Source organism: Syngnathoides biaculeatus, chromosome 7, assembly GCF_019802595.1.
Source record: "Syngnathoides biaculeatus isolate LvHL_M chromosome 7, ASM1980259v1, whole genome shotgun sequence".
NCBI lineage: Eukaryota > Metazoa > Chordata > Actinopteri > Syngnathiformes > Syngnathidae > Syngnathoides > Syngnathoides biaculeatus.
The window spans coordinates 8,856,633-8,875,401 of record NC_084646.1 but is presented as its reverse complement, the minus strand read 5'-3'; the positions used below and the strand labels follow the sequence as shown (position 1 = coordinate 8,875,401).

At 46.0% G+C, this 18,769-nt stretch overlaps 2 protein-coding genes across 7 annotated transcripts; one reads left to right on the top strand and one right to left on the bottom strand.

Annotated features, from left to right (window-relative positions):
- Window positions 1-11: 11 nt before the first annotated feature.
- Window positions 12-7,315, bottom strand: mpnd (MPN domain containing). Its single transcript, XM_061825586.1, has 13 exons — window positions 7,155-7,315; window positions 5,787-5,983; window positions 4,417-4,638; window positions 4,190-4,292; window positions 3,458-3,536; window positions 3,263-3,359; window positions 3,110-3,182; window positions 2,916-2,992; window positions 2,039-2,207; window positions 1,893-1,963; window positions 1,687-1,776; window positions 1,519-1,611; window positions 12-175 (listed from the first exon to the last, which is right to left on the bottom strand). The coding sequence occupies exons 1-13, from the start codon at window positions 7,156-7,158 to the stop codon at window positions 89-91; spliced, it is 1,362 nt and encodes a 453-aa protein (XP_061681570.1). The 5' UTR covers window positions 7,159-7,315; the 3' UTR covers window positions 12-88.
- Window positions 7,316-7,326: 11 nt separating this feature from the next.
- mutyh (mutY DNA glycosylase) lies at window positions 7,327-18,719 on the top strand. Of its 6 annotated transcripts, none has more exons than XM_061825576.1 (15): window positions 7,327-7,522; window positions 8,841-8,971; window positions 9,915-9,954; window positions 10,033-10,106; window positions 12,409-12,450; window positions 12,541-12,612; window positions 12,715-12,780; window positions 12,901-12,998; window positions 13,100-13,244; window positions 14,358-14,445; window positions 14,527-14,709; window positions 14,847-14,995; window positions 15,146-15,298; window positions 16,672-16,777; window positions 16,866-18,719. In XM_061825576.1, the coding sequence occupies exons 1-15, from the start codon at window positions 7,327-7,329 to the stop codon at window positions 16,985-16,987; spliced, it is 1,665 nt and encodes a 554-aa protein (XP_061681560.1). In that variant the 3' UTR covers window positions 16,988-18,719. The 6 variants fall into 6 exon arrangements, 5 of the variants coding, with proteins under 5 accessions (XP_061681560.1, XP_061681559.1, XP_061681562.1 ...); XM_061825575.1 differs by having other exon boundaries at window positions 12,715-12,828; window positions 16,866-18,714; XM_061825578.1 differs by having other exon boundaries at window positions 12,715-12,828; window positions 16,672-16,722; window positions 16,866-18,713.
- Window positions 18,720-18,769: the final 50 nt, after the last annotated feature.

Sequence of the window (18,769 nt, the reverse complement as noted above, 5' to 3'; positions counted from 1 at the left end):
AAAAAAAACGCCTTTGAACTTTGTGCCTCATCGTGTCGATAAAGAAAAGCAAATTGAAATTTGGCACGAGCCGACCAGTTTGCAGGTCTCACTGCACGCCACTCAGCTGGCTGTAGACGTGCTCCAGGATCTGCGAGTAGGCTTGGTCCTTGGGGGCGTGGCAGCTCAGCGAGCCCTTGAAGTTGGGAGTGGGGAAGACAAAAAATGTATATATATATTAAAAAGGTGTACCCACACTTTTACTCTCTCACTAAACATAAAAAAAATGGATAGTTAAAACAGCCCACGTCATTTTTAGCTCAAAGGGGAATTCCGGCGGTTAGGATTTAACAATGTATGCAAAAGCTGCGCAACCGAGCATTTGCGCACTCGTCACACACTTCTCAGCGCAGAGGAAAACAGATCCAGCGCAGTGAACTAGAGTGTCGGTTGATCGGGAAGACGGAGAAATACGTCCGGACAGATTTGAACCGGTGGCTGTAAATAATATTGAATATTTTGATGGTTCTTCGGACAGGAACGACGCGGAGTCTTGACGAGCGAGTTCCGGCGTCGGGCCTCCGTATTCCTCCGTCCTCCCGATCAACCGATACTGCTATTTCTTCATGAGATGATAAATCCTAGAAATCAGCGCTGGCCATAATTGTGTCCCGATGCCTTTGTTGGGGCACGTTACACGTCATGCCCGCGCACGTAGGTCATCTGACTCCCCAAAATGGCGGCACCCATGAAAATTCATAATTGCTAATAAAGGTTTTCTCAAAACACCATTAAATGTGAGAGGATTAACATCATGTTTTCAAGATACAGTACGCATGACATGCTCTATCGGATATATCGTTAATCCAAACTAGCGGAATTCCCCTTTAATGCTAACAATTCAAAATAACAGATGGGCTAACAAATAGCATCTTTGAACTATTACCTAAATTATTAACTCTTTACTTCGGCTTACTTAGGCGCCACGTACATCTGTACATGTCTTTTATACTTCCCCCAGGTGGCCAAGCTGCACACTTTAGAAGGAGTAGCACAATGTCAATCAAATTAAAGCAAAAAGAGGTGGCCAAAATTAATTATTTACAATTTATTTAATGATGTCAATATTGAGTGTTTTTATAGTGGATATCGACCAGGCCCGACCACAAATAAATTTTGCTCATAATTGTGTGTGTGTGTGGGGGGGGGGGATATAATGTTGGGAAAACAAAATGCACAAAACGTATTGACAATAAGTGAGGATTTCTGTGATTTTTTTTTTTTCCATTTGATTTTTTTCTTTCCAAATGTTAATTTTTGACAAATGTATGCCTAGATTATAGAAACTGATTGAAGTCATTTGCCGTAATCCTGGATTTGATCGTTACACTGCAGTCACTCATGTGTACTCTGTCATGCCCGCAGATATATAGTTGCAGGTGTGTGTTCTGTTTGTAATCTTCTAAGAGCGGAGGGAGGCGGTGTCAAATACGTCAAATCACAGCGACTGGTTCTACTGCGCACAAGTGACTCTCTCACCTTAATCTTGTCCATCATGGTGGTGTCGGGACACCAGTACTGGTTGAAGTGGACGAGGTCGGGGGCGGCCTTGTAGAAGTCCACCAGCAGCACCTGCCAACACTTTCATATTCAGGACTCCATCGCGCCACGTATTATTATTTTTTTTTTCTCCGGCACTCGTTATACCATCTCGTTGAGGACGTCGCTGGTGAGGAAGTTATCCTGAACGTACGTGACCTCCACAGCCACCGGGATGCCGTAGTCGTTGGGTCTTTGCTGCGATGAAATACCGAAAAAGAATGCCTCAATGCAGGGATGCCAAACTCATTTTTTGTCACGGGCCACACGGTAGTTACGCGCCTCCGACCCAGTCTAAACTGATCCGTGCTCACCTCTGGCGGAGGTACGACCCAGAACGGCGTTATGGTGGAGGCCACGCCTTGATTGCCGTGGTAGTACGGTCCTGGAAAAGTTCGATCATCTGCATTATTTTCAAACACGACACAAGTGTACTGTAAAAGTCCCGAGGCGGAGGTACCGCAGATGACGCCCAGGCACGGCTGGAAGCCGTTGTTGGATCCTTGCAGCCGCAGCTGGTGGTCCATCTGGGAATCGATGTCCTGCAGCGACGGCAGGGCCGGACCTCGAGGGTGACTGTGGTACCAGCCCACCAGCGACAAGCCACGCATGAACAAGTTCTGGCAGATCTGGAGGCAAAAGCGGAAAATTAAAAAAAAAAAAAAAGTCTTTGGTTAACTTTGAGCTAGTTTCTGGAGCCGGAGATCAGATCGCCAAGGTCCCCGCCTTCGGCCACCACCCAGCTCATATCGCACCAGACCCTCTCACAGGTGGTGAGCCCACGGATGGGGGACCCACGTTACCCTTTCTGGATGTGCCCGACCGAGCCCCATGGGTGCAGGCCCGGCCACCTGGCGCTCGCCTTCGAGCCCCACTTCCAGGCCTGGCTTTTTTGGGTGGGGTGACCCGCATCCGGGGAAGGGAAACCAAGATCCAAATTTTTGTACTCGTCATGAGGATTTTGGAGTCCCAGTTTGTCTGGTCTCTCACCTAGGACCTTTTTGCCATGGGTGACCCTACCAGGCATCTGATTCGGATGCCTCCCGGACGCCTCCCTGGTGAGGTGTTCCGGGCGTGTCCCACTGGAAAGAGACCCCGGGCACGACCCAGGACACGCTTGGGAGACTATGTCTCTCAGTTGGCTTGGGAACGCCTCGGGATCCCTCCTGAAGAGCTGGAAGAAGTGGTCGGGGAAAGGGTAAGCTGGGTATCCCTGCTGGAGCTACTTCCCCTGCGACCCGACCCCAAGAAGCGGTAGAAAATGGATGGATGGAGGGATTGATGGATGGATGGTTAACTTAAGGCTTTGGGTCAAATTGTGTGCTTGCACGCAGTACCTCCTCCTCGACAGCAGAGGCAGTGTCTCTGTCCGCCAGCCTCGTCCGACAAGGGAAGGCCCGTAAGACGGTCAGCACTGAAAGAAGCCCAAGAGCAACAAACTAGAGAGGAACTCAACTTTGATTGGACTAGCACGTAATTTGACTGATGTGCACTTATTAATTTATTCATCTGAATCTCGGGTCAGACTCACGTTGTGTGTTCGTATCCCAGCGTCCCCCCAAGTATCCCACCACCTCGCTGGTGGTCAGGTGACAGTGGAAGTCCTGCGCAGGAGATACGCACGAGTGAGCGAAAGGCATGTACAAAATCTACATGTACATATCTCGAGTCGTGCGCGTGGTACCATGAGCAGAAGCACGTTGCTGGACACGGCCACGTTGAAAGGCTGGAACCGGTTGATGGCCGAGAAGGCCGACAGCTCCACCAGCGTGTGAGGATCCCTGAGGACGGCAAGGTCACCTCGTTAGCGCTCTCTGCTGGAGTTGAACGGTAAACATTGCCAATTTTTTTTTTTTTTTTTTTTTTAAGAAGCGCTGACCTGGAAGCGTCTCTGGTGCCCAGACTGCAGTATCTGACGGGGATTCTCTCTCTGTCCGTTCGCCTCGGCGCCAGAGCGTCTGGAACCGAAAAAAACACGGTGCCACCGGGACAAACTAAATTAATTCAAGCTAACCACCTACCTACCATATAAGTACAAAATTAAAATTAGCAAAGAGTGCTACAAGGGATTTTAAAAAATGGGACCTGTTCGTTGAAGGGAAACGGGACTCCCGACTACCTAACACAATTGAGCTGAAAATTTAAAATCACTTCTTCTAATGCTCATATGATGATCCGGCAAAATGGTTTAAGGTGCAGAAAAGGTTGAAGAGGTTTAATTGCTGGATCTGAGTCATAAGCACAACTTGTGTTGGATTTCTTTCATACGGAACGAAGCGTACCCCGTTTTCCTTCAAAGTGGAAAGGCTAAGGCGCGTCCCGACTGGTCGACTACAGTCGCCAAATAAGGCGTCCTCGATTTCAGTGTGCTGTATATTGTTTTTTTTTTTTTTCAGATTTCAACCCGACAAGTCCACGCAGGAAGGAAAACAACCAAGTTGGAGTCAGGCCAGGACATATCAACGTTTTTTTCAAGGGTGTAAAGAAAGGAAGACGTCGCGTTACACAGCCTCCCTCCCTCCGTCCTTCTCCAAAATAGGAAACAGATTGCAAAGGAGTGACTACGGGTGGGGGGGGGGGGGGAAGAGAAGGGTGAAGGGGGGGGGGGTACCCTGTAATCCTCCAGGTTTGTTGTTTCTGTTCTTCTCTTCGGCTTGCACGGCCGATTTCCCTTCCTCCTCGTCCTCCTCGTCGTCCTCCTCGCTCACCAGACTCTGACGTCAGGGACACGAATACACCGTGAGCAAAATTATCGGGAAACCGACCGCAATGCTTTTCGATTGGCTCAAAAATGTTAATGAACCTCAAACATATATATGGAAAATATGGAAATATCACCATGTCTGCGCTGGGCTGGTACTTGTGCAGCCAGGTGGTCTTGTACTGGGCCAGCTTCTGGCCGCGGTAGCGCACCGAGGCCCAGCCGCAGCCGGACTTTTTGGCCGGGTTGACCAGCCGCTTGCAGTGCGTGGCCCAGGCGCTGGGCGAGTTGAAGGTCTGGCCCGTCTCCACCCAGCGGATTTTGCCGTCGTTCAGCAGGTCCCCGATGAAGTTCTTACCCTGAGGGGGGCGCCGCAGAGCACGCGACAAACGTCAGGGCGGTCTGCGCGACTGCTGGGCGATGAATCCACTTGATTGTTTGATTTATTTGTCAGTTGTTAGCGCTCCCCGTGACCCTCGTGAGGATAAGCGGCAAAGAAAATGGATGGATATATATTATAGAGGTGCAACAATTATTCGAGTATCAACTAAATCGACAACTATTTTGTTTAGTGTAAAATCAATTTCAGATTTCAGTAGTTCTCCATGAAAGCAGACTTTTTTTCCCCTCTAATTATTATTTTAATCAACAAATTAATCGATTATGACTGATGAGTTCAGGCCTACGAGTCTCACCGATGAGTTTCATGACAATCATCTCGGGCTGTTTCACACAATTATCGTAATTTCCTGCCTACAAGACGTGACTTTTTTTTCCACATGCTTTCAACCCTGCGGTTTATGCAGTGATGCGGCGCTAGCGTTAGTGCGGCGCAACCGTTAGCGCGGTGCTTGCGTTTCAACTCTTTCTGTGTGCTGAGGCTTATAACCAGGTGCGCTCTGTAGGCCGGGAATTATGGTAATCAATTTCAAGCGATTGAAGTCAAGTACGTCACAAAACATGTCATAAAGACAAACATATTTCTTGTTTACTCGCTGCCGATATGGCTTCAATTGCCCTAACGCCAGCACCGCACTAATGCTGGCGCCGCGCTAATGCTAGCACCGTGCAAACATATTTTTAGCGTGGCGCTAGCGTTAAACTCTTTCTGTGTACCGAGGCAAGGGGGCACTCGAGCGGAAAAGGTAAGAGTGAGCCCGGCCGAATATATGTGCCGAGGAAGTGACTTTTACCGGTCTGTTTTTTTTCTTTTTTTTTTTTTTTTTTTAACCGGCTCTGTTACCGCTACTGTGTTGTTGGTATGTTAAAAAAACTAAACTCAGGTATTAAAACTTTGAAAGGTTTTTCTGTGTACCGTCTTTGTAAGTATCTCGTTTCAATGCGGCTTTTACACAGGTGCGGCTTATTTATGTACCAAACGGTATTTCCTTTACAACTGCACTGGGTGAGGTTTATAATCCGGTGCACTCTGTAGTCTGGAAATTACGGTAGATATAGATATACACTTTAGATCATACTAGATATATGTGTTGTCTTGTTTTCTCACCAGGTAGTGGATGGCCAGCACGCCGTCGCCGGGCTCCACCAGGCCGTCCTTGAGCAGCACCCGCAGCGTGATGCCTCGTCGCGTGAGCAGCGAACCTCGGCCCGAGCTGGAGCGCAAGTCGGCCTCCTCGCCGCCGCTCAGCTCCTCTTCGTCCTCCTCGCCGCCGTCCTCCACCAACTGGGGCGAGCCGGGCGCCTCTGACTCGGACACAGGTACGTGACGTTATCGTTTCAACTGGGGTCCTTAATGCAATTATATCAGCGCTGACTTAAAATGATAAACGGAGTCGCTTGGTTGTGAAACTTTTTTTGTCTGTATGACAATTGTGCTGCCCCCTGGTGGACAATGTGTAAACAACAGAGGGGGCGCAAGGGCTGGAACGCATTACTGGCATCTAAATTTATTTCATTGGGCCAAGAAGTTTTTTTTTTCATTTTATATATTGGAAGATAAGATTGTTTTCAGAATATATATTTCTTTTTGGTTGACATTTGTTTGGAGCAGCTGGTAAAGCGTTGGCCTCACAGTTCTGAGGACCCGGGTTTGATCCTGGCCCCGCCTGTTTGGAGTTTGCATGTTCTCCACGTGCCTGCGTGGGTTTCCTCCGGGCGGTCCGGTTTCTCCCACATCCGAAAAACATTAATTGGACACTCTAAATTGCCCCTAGGTGCGATTGTGAGTGCGACTGTTTGTCTCTTTGTGCCCTGCAATTGGCTGGCAACCAGTTCAGGGTGTACCCCGCCTCTTGCTCTTGGACAGCTGGGGTGGGCTCCAGCACTTCCCGCCACCCACGTGAGGATAAACGGCAAATGGATGGATATGTTTAAAAGGTCCATTTTAATTAGTTTAAGTTTGAATAATTTTTTACGTTTTAAAACAAGGGAATGGTAAAAAAGTTGAAAAGACTCCCCCCATGGTTTTCTATATTGCGGACTTTCCCCTACGCGGTTGGATCGAGAACGTATCACCCGCGATAAACGGGAGTTCACGTACAGCTAATTATTGTCTTCAGGAGGTCAAAAAATGAGAATGATAAAAAGTAAATATTTTGATTCCCAAACTTAAGGAGAACAAACCAACCACCCTCAATTTTTTTCTTTTATATCCGAGGGATAAAAACGTTGAGTAATAATGTCCGTTTTGTTTAGTTTAGTTTTATTTTCTAGGTGAGCCAAATGAGCCCCGAATGGAGCGTTTCCGTCCATATTGCGAGTAAAGTAGCGCTGCTAGCACAACCTTTTGTTTGCGCGTCCCGTCAAGACATGGTGGCGGCCTGCTCCCCTATCGCTTTCTCCCTCTCCCTTTCTTCGCCACCCCCGCCTCGGGGATGACGACGGATTCAAGGCCACTTTCATTCATCCTCCTCACCCATGACGGCTCCGAGGGCGCCGGGAACGAGTCGCTCCAGCTCGGGCAAAGCGGCCGCTCGAGCTCGCGGCGCGGACGGAGGATTTGCTCTGTCGCCCCCGGTCGCAGCTGCGCCCTCCGTTGTTATCGGAACGCATAAAAATGAAGGCTGCGCCGTGCTCGTTTCCTTGTTATGTGGCTTTCATGTGGGCTCCCCTCCCCTTTCTTCTTCCTCCTTGTCAGTCTCTCCCAGGGCGCCAGCTGCCATGCCGACGACCCCCCCCCCCCACACCTCCCACTTCCACCCCTCCGCCGGGTTTATTCACTCCGCCAGCGAGCAACCACCTTCGAACGATTTGGAAAAGAAGCATCAAAGAAAGGATCAAAAAGTACGTTTTTTTATTTTTTTATTATTATTATTAGGGAATCGCCAGCAGACGGCAGATTTCCACTTTACGGGGTTGACCACGGCCATCTTGTGTTTTGCGACATCTGCTGGTTAAATGTAGAAATGCGGATTCAATATTTTTTTTTTTAAATAAATACTTTATTTCAACGCATTTGTGGCATGGACTAATTAATTATTTCAGTATGTGTTTGATCGTAAATATTCACAATATATAATATTTATATTTTTTTGTTCATTTATTTTACAAATTTTCCCATTTATTCCAACAAAGCACAACGAAACCAAATAAATGATTTGATCAATTATGGTTAAAATTAAAAATATGAACACAACCTTCATTGGTTATGAACAATGAAGGCAATTTAGCTTATTTTTATAGTCGCAATCTGTTTTTTTATTTAAAAATATGTTGGGTGATATTTTATTATTTTATTTATAGATTATTTTTTGAACAGTTGTAAAAAATGTTAATAAACACTATTAATTTACTCTGTCAGATGTAGATCGTTTTATTTTTGTTTTGTTATTTTCTTTTTAAATTAAGTTCCATTTTTTTTTTTCCACGGAAGTGGCGTTTTCTTTCGCGACAATTTCCTCGCAGCCGATTGGGCGACGACAGGATGGGCGTTACTTTAAAATAGCGCGAGTGGAAGTAAACAATTCAAGCGTTCCTGCTTTAAAAAAAAAAAAATACTCACTGGAGGAGTGAAATACTTGTAGTCGCTTTTAAATGCGCCTTCGGATGAGTGCGTTACGTGTAAATATGCGTGGGGTGAAGAATGAATCTCTGGAAATTATGGAAAATGTGAAGCCGAAGCGGAAGAGGCAGAGGACGCGTGCAAAAGACGGTAACGTGACAGCGCCACGACACGATTTAGTGAAAAATACGAAAATACGACAGCCAGCCAGCTCACTCTGTTGACAACATAAACTTAAGAAGTCTCACATGAATCTTATTTCTTTGCCCATTTTGCTATACTGCTACACGCAAGTAGGTCACGTGTGCAATTCGTAAATCTCGAGAATTGACTTTCAAAATTTCAAGCAAATACCAAATTGCCGTAGCAAGCATCCAGTAATTTAAGTCAAGGGAAATAAAAATAGGCTACATGTCCACCCAAATGTGCACCAATGCAAAATGAAAACATCTGCCAGGAGCACGGAGTAGCACTCTACTACTGTTCACTAAAAAAAAAAAATATATATATATATATATATATATATATATATATATATATTTTTTTTTTTTTTTTTTGCGCCCCCCTCCCCTGAATTGCGTTGTGTGTGCCCCGCCGCAGAAGAACCTTCAGTCGGCACTTCGCTCCCCCCGTACCATAACTTCCGTGAGCCTGCCGACGTTGGCCGCCTGCGGACTCGCCTCCTGAGCTGGTACGACCTGGAGAAGAGGGAGCTGCCCTGGAGGACGCTGGTGTGAAATTATGACTCACACACACATTTTTTTTTTTTTTTTTTACAGACTCTTTTTATGATTTTATATATTTTCCCCCCGTCTATGACAAGCTCCACACATAAAGTCAACAAATTGTAAAAATAGGACATTGAAAAGTTCTGTAACATTGCCTTTTTATGTCTGATAATTCGTCAGATCCATCGATTCATTTTCTTCACCGCTTATCCTCACAATGGTCACAAGGAGCTGCACTCACAATCTCACCTTGGAGCAATTTAGAGTGTCCGATTAATGTCACATGTTTTTGGAATGTGGGAGGAAACCCACGCAGGCGCGGGGTGGAACACGCAAACTCCACACAGGCGGGGCCGGGATCGAACCCGGGTCCTCAGAACTGTGAGGCCAACACTTTCCCAGCTGAGTTCACTGTGCCATCCCATTGTAAACATATGTGAACCAAAAAGAAATTACATGTAAAAATGTAGAAAATTCTGAAAACTCTTTTATCTTACAAAATATAAAATGAAAAAAAAAAACCTTCTTGGCCCAATGAAATAAATATGAATGCCATTAATCCGTTCCAGCCTATGTCCCTCCTCTGTTGTGTACACATTGTCCACCAGGGGGCAGCACAATTGTCATACAGACAAAAACTTTACCAGCTGCCGCCAGACTTTTTTTTTTTTTCCAGTTTTATATATTTTTTTCCCCAAATCTATGACAAGCCCCACACACAAAAAAATATTTAAAAATCGGATATTTCAAATTTTTCCAACATTGCCTTTTTTTGTGTGTCCGATTTCATGTCTGATAATTTTTTGTTACATTTTTAAATGTGTTTGTTCGGCCTGCTTTTTGTCACGTTTCGTTTATTATGTGTCATGTTACCAGCAGTGAGTACAATTTTAGAGAAATGAAAAGACTTAAACGGTCTGACGAGCTCTTTGTGTGATTCCGTTAGGCGCAAATCGAGACCGACGTCAACATAAGAACTTACGCAGGTACTTCAAAGAGCGTCGCTGCGTGATGCAGTTTTTTGCGGCTCCGTTTATTTTGAATTAATTTTTTTTCTGTTCCAGTGTGGGTGTCAGAGGTCATGCTGCAGCAGACCCAAGTGGCGACAGTCATCGACTACTACAAAAAATGGTTGAAGGTACACGTTAAAGTCCGTCGAGTGCTTTGAACTGCTTTTTTGAAGTCCTGTGACTGTTTCAGACGTGATTTTTCATTCTTTTTAAATTGTATAGATGAAAAAAAAAAATCAGTTTTTCTGCATTATTCCAACCGTAACCCATGCCAGAATCCACAGTCGTTCATTCTCCGATCCGACTTTTGCAAGCGTGGTGGAAAATGCGATACGCGTCTGTTGATTGGTCGAATGCGGAACGGGGCAAGCGAGTGGACCCAATGGCGGCGCTCGGGAGGAAAGAGCCTTCGCGAGTGACGGAAATCGATAGAAATGTCAAAAACAAGTTCCGACGGGATTGGATGGAACGAGAAATCGTCAATATCGTTGGGAAGAAGAATGTTCTCTGAACATTTCAATCGTTCTATTTTTCAGCGTTCTCAAGCGGGGATGGCAGATCTGGCGTGTGATTAGCGTGTGTCGAATGCGTGACTTAATGTGTGTCTAACGCACGAGAAGCGTGTAACAGCGACCGAATAAGATACCCCTAAAAACCATTAGCGTGTGCTAACGTGTCACTGGCGCGCGACAAGTTAGACGAGCGTGTTGAACGTTTGACTCAACGGGTGAATAACGACAGAATAGCGTTTTGCTAGCGTGTCATTTTGACAGTGGAACAGGAACGAAAACGTTGGAAATTTCATACTGGCTTCAGTTGTTGTCGTGAGTTTGAACAGTCAGCATCATGCCGCCGAGACGAAGAAAAGGAGGGGTGCGTTCGTTTGACTTTAGCTACACGCTGTTTGCGCTACGGGATTCTTCAGTGGTCGTTGACTGGTCGCCAGTGAGTCGTTCACTGCAAAGCTAACGATGAAGTGACAACCAAGTCACGCTACGGTAACGACTGACTAACGATAGCCAAACGTGAGTAAAACGTTCCACGGACGTTCTTGAACGTTTAAAATTAAACGTTGATGAACGCTGGTCTCGGTGAGAACTTTTGTGCATGTTCAAAACTTTTTTTTTTCTTCCGGACCGGCGTTCTCCGCCGATTCCCAGCGATCATTGACGTTCGCTAGCGGTTCAAACAACGCTCTCCCGGCGCGATACCGGCGACCGTGGGCGACTACCAACGTTTCCTCAAACGCCGACCGGAACGTCGTGGTGTGACGGGGCCGTAAGCAACTTCGTTCGCAAAAGCGATCGCGCTAGTAGAGCCTGCGCGCGGAGTGTCGGGATACTATTGAGGATGGATCAGGAGGTTTCGAGGCATTGGACGATCATGCGAAACGATAAAAACACCCGGAAGCAAGGAAAACATAATTTTCCGTAGCTGCTACATTGGGATGTCAACCCAAGGCCGACAAACCAGCCGGACTTCAACCCTCGTTTACTGGGATTGAGAGGCAAGATCCGCCGAAACGACCCACCCCAGTTGCAGACTGGGTCGTCGATAACGAGGTGACAGTTCAGAAGCAATTACTTGTAAAAATATCCGTGTTATTTACCGGTAACGAAACAGGACGTTAATAAATGTTGTCAAATTCATGCGTTCAATCATTTACTAAAACAAGAAATTCAAACGTTTTTGAGTGGCTACGGTATACACGCGACGAAAGCACACTTGCGCGCCATCATGCAAATCTGAATTCAATTTAGTCGTCTACGGAATTGAATTTGAATTTGTAATTTTTGGGGGGGTAAAGGTAAATAAATAAATAACGAATAAATGAATAAATACAAATGAATAACGAATAAATTCTAAATAAATAGAAATGAATAACAAATAAATAATAAATAAATGAACAACGTGTAAATAATAAATAAATAACTAGAAATAGGTGGCGAATAATCACTAAATAAATATGAATAACGGATAAATAAATACATAACATATTGTGTACATTTTGAAAACAGGATAGCATTTATTTATAGATGTACTAGATATATTTCAGTCAGAATACAATTTATAAAATTTTGCACGTTAAAATTGGTGATCATGCTTCCGGACCTCGGACCATTTTTTATTTATTTATTTTTTTAATTTAGTCTTTTTTTTTTTTTTTTCACTCAAATCACATGACTGTCATGTGATGTAAACTCGACTCAATTGTGACTTGAACCTGCTCCCTTTGGTCAAATCAGGCGCGTTTACTCTCATCATTGTGATCGTTTCCGTTCAAAATACTTGAAAATTGGATTCAAATGCTTCCGTTTGTGTTGATTTTATGATGGTAAAATGCTGAAAAGCCCGGGGGGGGGGCTTGCAGCCCCCGGGACCCCCCGTCTGCTTTTCAGTCAGTCAAATCACACGTCTGCTGTTTTTCAGCGATGGCCCACCGTTGCGGATCTCGCAGCTGCGACTTTAGAGGTGACCGCTTACGCCTCCCATCTTAATTAAAAACATTTTTTTTTTTTTTTTAAATCAAGTTTGAATCCATTGATTTTTGTTCATGACCAGGAGGTGAATCAGATGTGGGCGGGACTCGGCTACTATTCACGAGGGAAGCGACTGCACGAAGGCGCCCGAAAGGTGAGTTCCTGCGCTTTATTTTGAAACATTTAATTAACGACGGCGCCTTGCAAAATGTTAGCACGTTTGACGCGATGTTAAAAAAAAAAAAAAAAATGTCAGGTGGTGTCGGAGCTCGGAGGACGGATGCCCGACACGGCGGACGAGCTCCTGCGACGGCTCCCCGGGGTGGGCCGCTACACCGCCGCGGCCGTCGGCTCCATCGCGCTGGGCCATGTTAGCCGACACGCACGCACGCACGCACGTCGCTTTTAACGCCGCGAAATGACCGCGTCGCTCGTCGCCTAGGTTACCGGGGCCGTGGACGGCAACGTGATACGGGTCCTGTGTCGCATGAGGGCCGTCGGGGCCGACTGCACGAGTCCCGCGGTCACGGAGGCCCTTTGGTGAGTCCGTTAGCTGTGAAATTTGAGTGGGCCGGGCACGAAGCCCTGCAGCAAATAGAATCGCTGATATGAGTATTTGGGTCTGGTCTGTTGTGTTTCAGGGCCCTGGCGAACACGCTGGTGGACCCCGGGCGACCAGGGGACTTCAACCAGGCCATGATGGAACTTGGGGCCCGGGTGTGCACCCCTAAGGGGCCCTTGTGCCAGCAGTGTCCCGTACGCTCTCATTGCCACTCTTACCTCAAGGTACAACCAAAAGTACTCACACGCTGTATTTAAGTAGCAGTGCAGATACCAGAAGTGACTTGTTCAAAAACCAAATCGATGTTTCCCATTACAATGAATGGAAAATGAAATAATGTGTTCCAAGCCTAGAAAATGAGGCTTTTTAAAGCTTTTTTTAAAAAATCTTTTCCTGATAATAAACTGCATAGTAGAAATACATGTATAGTTTAAATACTTTGTATAATAAAATAATTTAAGAAATATGTATATATTTTTTTTGCTAAACATGTATGCTTTAGTAGTAGAGTACGCTAGGCTGGGAGCGCATTGCCGTATCTGGAGCGACTCGGCCCCCAGTGCAGAGTCACGTTAAACCAGCAACTTGACTTCTTTGGAGCCATGATTGGGGGTAAATACGGTCGTCCTCCATAAGAAGAAAAACAACATTCACTACCGGGACATGTCTGTGTACAGAGGCTGCGTTATACACAATAACAAAAGTCCGCTGGTTGCGCCGCACACGTTATGTCATTTCCAGGTTTTTTTTTTTTTTTTTTTTCAGATAAAGCCACGCCTCGGTTCTCAACCACAATCCGTTCCAGAAAACGGTTTGAGAAGTGATTTGTTCCAAAACCAAATCGATGTTTCCCAATACAATGAATAGAAAAAGATATAATGCGTTCCAAGCCTCAAAAATGAGGCTTTTAAAAGCATTTTTTTTAGCTTTTCCTTATCATAAACAGCGTAGTAGATATACATGTATAGTTTAAATATTTTAGATAATAAAATAGATGAAGAAATATATTTATTTTTTGCTTAAAATGTAGGGTTTTTTTCAGGCGGCGTTCAAATTGACAATAACGAAACACGTCGTGGGTCAACTGCTTGCGCCTCGCGCACGATGTTATTTCCGTGTTTTTTTTTCGGCGGTGTGGGAATTCACAACAAAGAGCGTCGTGGGTCAGCTGGTCTGGCCGCGCGCAATACGGCGGCGTTAGAGTACCGATTTTCGTTTGAAAACGGAAGCAAAAAAATCGGGAAATTTTCGTTCGAGGACCGAGGCTTTACTGTACTTTAGTCCCAGCTGGTCAATAGATGGCGCTACGCATGGTGGACGGAACATTTTTTGTGCAGGTTCACGCCAGACAAGAGCAGAATTCCAGGAAGTTTTTGGGGTCAAAGGGCACGAAGCCCCCGGCACTCCCAGACATCGAAGAATGCGGTAAGTTGTCATCTTGTTTTTTTTTTTTCCCCTTGCGGAACTTCTTCTCATTTTGTGCCCGGGCGGGCACCCGTCGCCCAGGCGCCAGCGGAACGTGCCGGCTGTGTCCGACCGAGCCGTGGGACGAGGAGCTGGGGGTCCAGAACTTCCCGAGGAAGCCGGCCAAGAAGCCCCCCAGGGTGGAGCGAACCTTGACGTGCGTCCCGACCCGACGTGGAGGAGATGGCGAGGACGAGTTCCTGCTGGTGAAAGGACCAAATAAAGGTTTGCAATTTTGTCTTTTTATTTGCATTTCTGTTTTTATGTACGTGAATCGTCGTGGAAACTGTTTTAGATGCTGTGATGTAATCACCCGCTGGAAAAAATTCACATCTGTACACAATCCCACGTGGTTTGGTCAGGGTTGCTGGCGGGCTTGTGGGAGTTTCCCAGCGTTCCGCTGGCGGAGGTGGACGATTCCGAAAAGAAACAGCAGGCGGCGCTGTGCGCCCACCTCGGCAACATCCTGGGAGCGCCGCTGACTGGCAACCCCCTCCAGTACGCGGGAGAGGTAAAAAGCGCTTGAAACGTGACCTGACTGTTTTCGGGTTAAGATGTGCTGTGTGCAATTTTTCATATTTTACTCAATTAAAAATGAATCCACGTTACTGTTGCATTGAGGTCCGGATGCTCCCCGATTTTGCTTGCGTCATCGCGGCAGGTGCTTCACGTCTTTTCGCACATCCGCCGGACGTACGTGGTCCACACTTTGCGTCTGGGAGGCGGCGATGAGGCGCGGCCACGGCCGGCGAACGTGCGCTGGATCGGCAGGTCGGCGCTGCGGGAGGCCGCCGTGTCGGCGGCGGTCAAAAAGGCGAGTGGCGTCGTGGCGCCTTTTCGTAGTCGCGGTGCAGAATTTACAGAGTTGCCTGTCACTTTTTGGAACCTTCCTGGGCACGGTGGAGCGTCTGTCTCACAGTTCTGAGGTCCTGGGTTCAATTCCGGACCACCTGCGTGGAGTTTGCGTGTTCTCCCCGTGCCCGCTTGGCTTTCCTCCGGGCACTCCGGTTTCCTTCCACTTCCCAAAAACATGCGACGCTCTAAATTGCCTCAAGGTGGGATTGTGAGTGCGACTGCTGTTTGTCTCGATGTGACCCCGCCTCATACCGATTGACAGCTGGGATCGGCTCCGGCACTCAACACCACCCTCGTGAGGATAAGTGGCAAAGAAAATGGATGCATAGAAACTTCCTGTTTTGCTACTGCAATTTAAAAGAAAATGCAATGTTAGAAAATATCACATTTTATTTTTTTTTCATTTGGAATGTTAAATAACCCGAGCAATTTTTTTCTTTATGAAGAAAAAAAACTAGAAAAGTTACATGATATCACATTTTTGTTTGGGGAAAAAAAATGATCCAAGATAACGCACTCAGGCAACTTTGCGTCTAGGTACAAGATTTTATTCATCCATCCACCCATTTTCTTAGCTGCTTATCCTCACGAGAGTCACGGGGAGTGTTGGAGCCTATCCCAGCTGTCAAATAGCAGGAGGTGGGGTACACCCTGGATTGGTCGCCAGCCAATCGCAGGGCACATAGAGACAAACAGTCGCACTCACAATCACACCTAGGGGCAATTTGGAGTGTCCAATTCATGTCGCGTGTTTTTGGGATGTGGGAGGAAACCGGAGTGCCCACCCGGAGAAAACCCACGCAGGCACGGGGAGAACATGCAAACTCCACATAGGTGGGTCCGGGATCGAACCCGGGACCTCAGAACTGTGAGGCCAACGCTTTACTAGCTGCTTCACCGTGCCACCCATGTTAGAATATATCGTTTTTTTTTTTTAATTTGACTGTTAAATGACCCTTTTATAATGAAAGGAGAAAACAAGAAAAGTGACAATATCACATTTTTGTATGAAAAAAACCAGATACTTTTTGAATTATAGAATATTATATGCACTCTGGCAACTTTTTATTCCTTCTGCGATCAAGCTGTTAACGCGACACCCGTTTGAAATTCCTTGAAATGCTATTGGTTCCCAAAAATAAACAATAACAACATTTTGATGCTTTTTTTTTTAGTCAGCAAAATATCAAAATGAGTCATTCTTGACAGAGGATTCAAAACAATATGGCTTCAAAAAATGCATCATGTCTTTCTTATCTCAACGCTGCACTGCATTTCATATTTTTTTCTTTTATGTTTGTCCTTTTAAAGTAAAAATAACTTTCCGCGCAGACGGTGAAGCTTTGCGACTCCGCGGGCCTTCGGAACCAGCAGAGCTCCCCGGTAAGCGCTGCGTCCATTCCGGGAATCATCCGGCCTACGAGTGGAATTTTCAAAAGTGACTGCCTCTTATCTTGTAACCTTTGACCCGGAAATGCTCTCGGAGACTCGATGGCGGTAATAATTTGCAAACTTGTCCCGCTCAGCACGCCGAGAGGAAAAAGGACGACGACGACAGGAAGAAGCCGAAGCGGCGCCATCTAGCGGCAGCAAGACGCAAACGTCGCTGAGGTCTTTCTTCGGGACCCCCAAGCGGGAACCCTGCTGAGTATTTTGACGGTCTCTCCACGGCGGTCGGGATTTGGTCTGGGGATCGTGCGCCTAACGGCGAAGCTGGGCCGGATTCTTGTGGAATTAGTGGAGGGAAGTTTTTCCAAAAAACGGGTGGAAGATTCTGGAAATTCAAGGGGGCCATTTTGGAAATGCAGCCAAAGTTTTGAAATCTGGTTTAATCAGGATTATGCGCAAATAATATTTCCCCTGAACTGTATTTAAATTCTCTATTAAAAGTCAACGTCCACTTTTGTAAATTCCTGCTTTATCACGGTTAATTCCCATAAATTGCCGTTTGTTCCCAATTTAAAAAATTCCACAAAATAGAACTTTTGAAGACTTCATTTGATTTTTAATGCTGCCGTATTGTCACAGAACTTTAAATCCACCCGTACCTCGACCACCACTTGAACCAGGATTCAAATTTGAAATTGAAAGCGATGACATTATCAATATTTGTAACTTTTCAATGTTAACAATTCAACTGGCTACAATTCGCCGTCTGTGGCACCAGGCAGGGTTACTTCAGGTCAGAGCCGAGCAGCCGGCCAATCGCAGTTACGCTTTCTTAGCATGTGACGTCACGTGACTGAGAAAGCCTATCTGTGATTGGCTGGCTGTTTGGTTCTGACCTGAGGTAACCCCGCCTGGTGGCAAAGACTTTGGATTTCAGACGGCGAATTGTAGCAACTATTGAAAATGTGATCACTTTACGTTTCAAATTTAAATCCTGTTTTTTTTTTTTTTAATTTTATGGCATTTTAAATTCAAATCCCGGTGGGACTAATTCCATAGAAGTGGGGAAAATTAAAATTTGTACAAAATGTAGCGACCCTGCGTTGTGGATAAGGAGAGCCACAATTTTACTTTTCAGCAATTTAATGAACTGGATAAATAGTCAAAACACAAGATGGGAAGACATGCAAGGAGCTGCTGTAGGCCACTACTCACACTCACGTGCTCACACTGAAGTCAACCAACCCAAGTTCAGCTTTTGGTTTCACCAGATCTGACGCACGGATACTACAGTACCCACAATAGACCTGATATCAACATCTTATTTCTTTATATTCCCATGTTTTCAAACAATAAACTGATGTATTTTATTCAAAACAAAAATGCAGTTCTTTTGACTTTCTTGTATGTCGTTTGCGTGAGGAACTTCAAACTTTCTGGCTGTTTACGGCGTCACAACATCCGGCCAACGTCAGCTCACTTGTCCACGTTTCCCTCGTTTTGGGCTTGTACGTGGCGTAGTACTACGTAATATTTACGATATGCGCAAAACGTGAAACAAAGTGAGAATGCCAGCGCTCCGAAAATGTGAACGATTTAAAGATGGACAACCCGCTCAATGTGAAAGCAAAAAAATGATCTGCTGAGGGGAAAAAAAAAAAAAATATTTACCCACTAGTCTCATGTTGGGCGGCACGGTGGGTCAGCGGGTAAAGCGTCGGCCTCACAGTTCTGAGGTCCCGGGTTCAATCCCGCACCCGCCTGCGTGGGTTTTCTCTGGGTGGGCACTCCGGTTTCCTCCCGCATCATTAATTGGAGACACTAAATTGCTCGTAGGTGTGATTGTGAGTGCGGCTGTTTGTCTCAATGCGCCCTGCGATTGGCTGGCGACCAGTTCAGGGTGTACCCCGCCCGCCTCCTTCCTGCCCGTTGACAGCTGGGATAGGCTGCAGCACTCCCCGCATCCCTCCTGAGGATAAGCTGCAACGAAAATGGATGGATGGTCTCAGAATCCCAGACCGATATGTCATAAAAACATGAG

Bases quoted from the DNA above. Each gene is read 5' to 3' on its own strand.
- mpnd (XM_061825586.1), bottom strand. The intron at 3,183-3,262 runs GTACCACGCGCA...TCTCCTGCGCAG, and splicing joins GCAACGTGCTTCTGCTCATG to GACTTCCACTGTCACCTGAC. The intron at 176-1,518 runs GTGAGAGAGTCA...CCCAACTTCAAG, and splicing joins CCATGATGGACAAGATTAAG to GGCTCGCTGAGCTGCCACGC.
- mutyh (XM_061825575.1), top strand. From the start codon at position 7,327: ATGTGGCTTTCATGTGGGCTCCCCTCCCCTTTCTTCTTCCTCCTTGTC. The intron at 10,107-12,408 runs GTACACGTTAAA...GCTGTTTTTCAG, and splicing joins ACTACAAAAAATGGTTGAAG to CGATGGCCCACCGTTGCGGA. The intron at 16,778-16,865 runs GTGACTGCCTCT...TGTCCCGCTCAG, and splicing joins TACGAGTGGAATTTTCAAAA to CACGCCGAGAGGAAAAAGGA.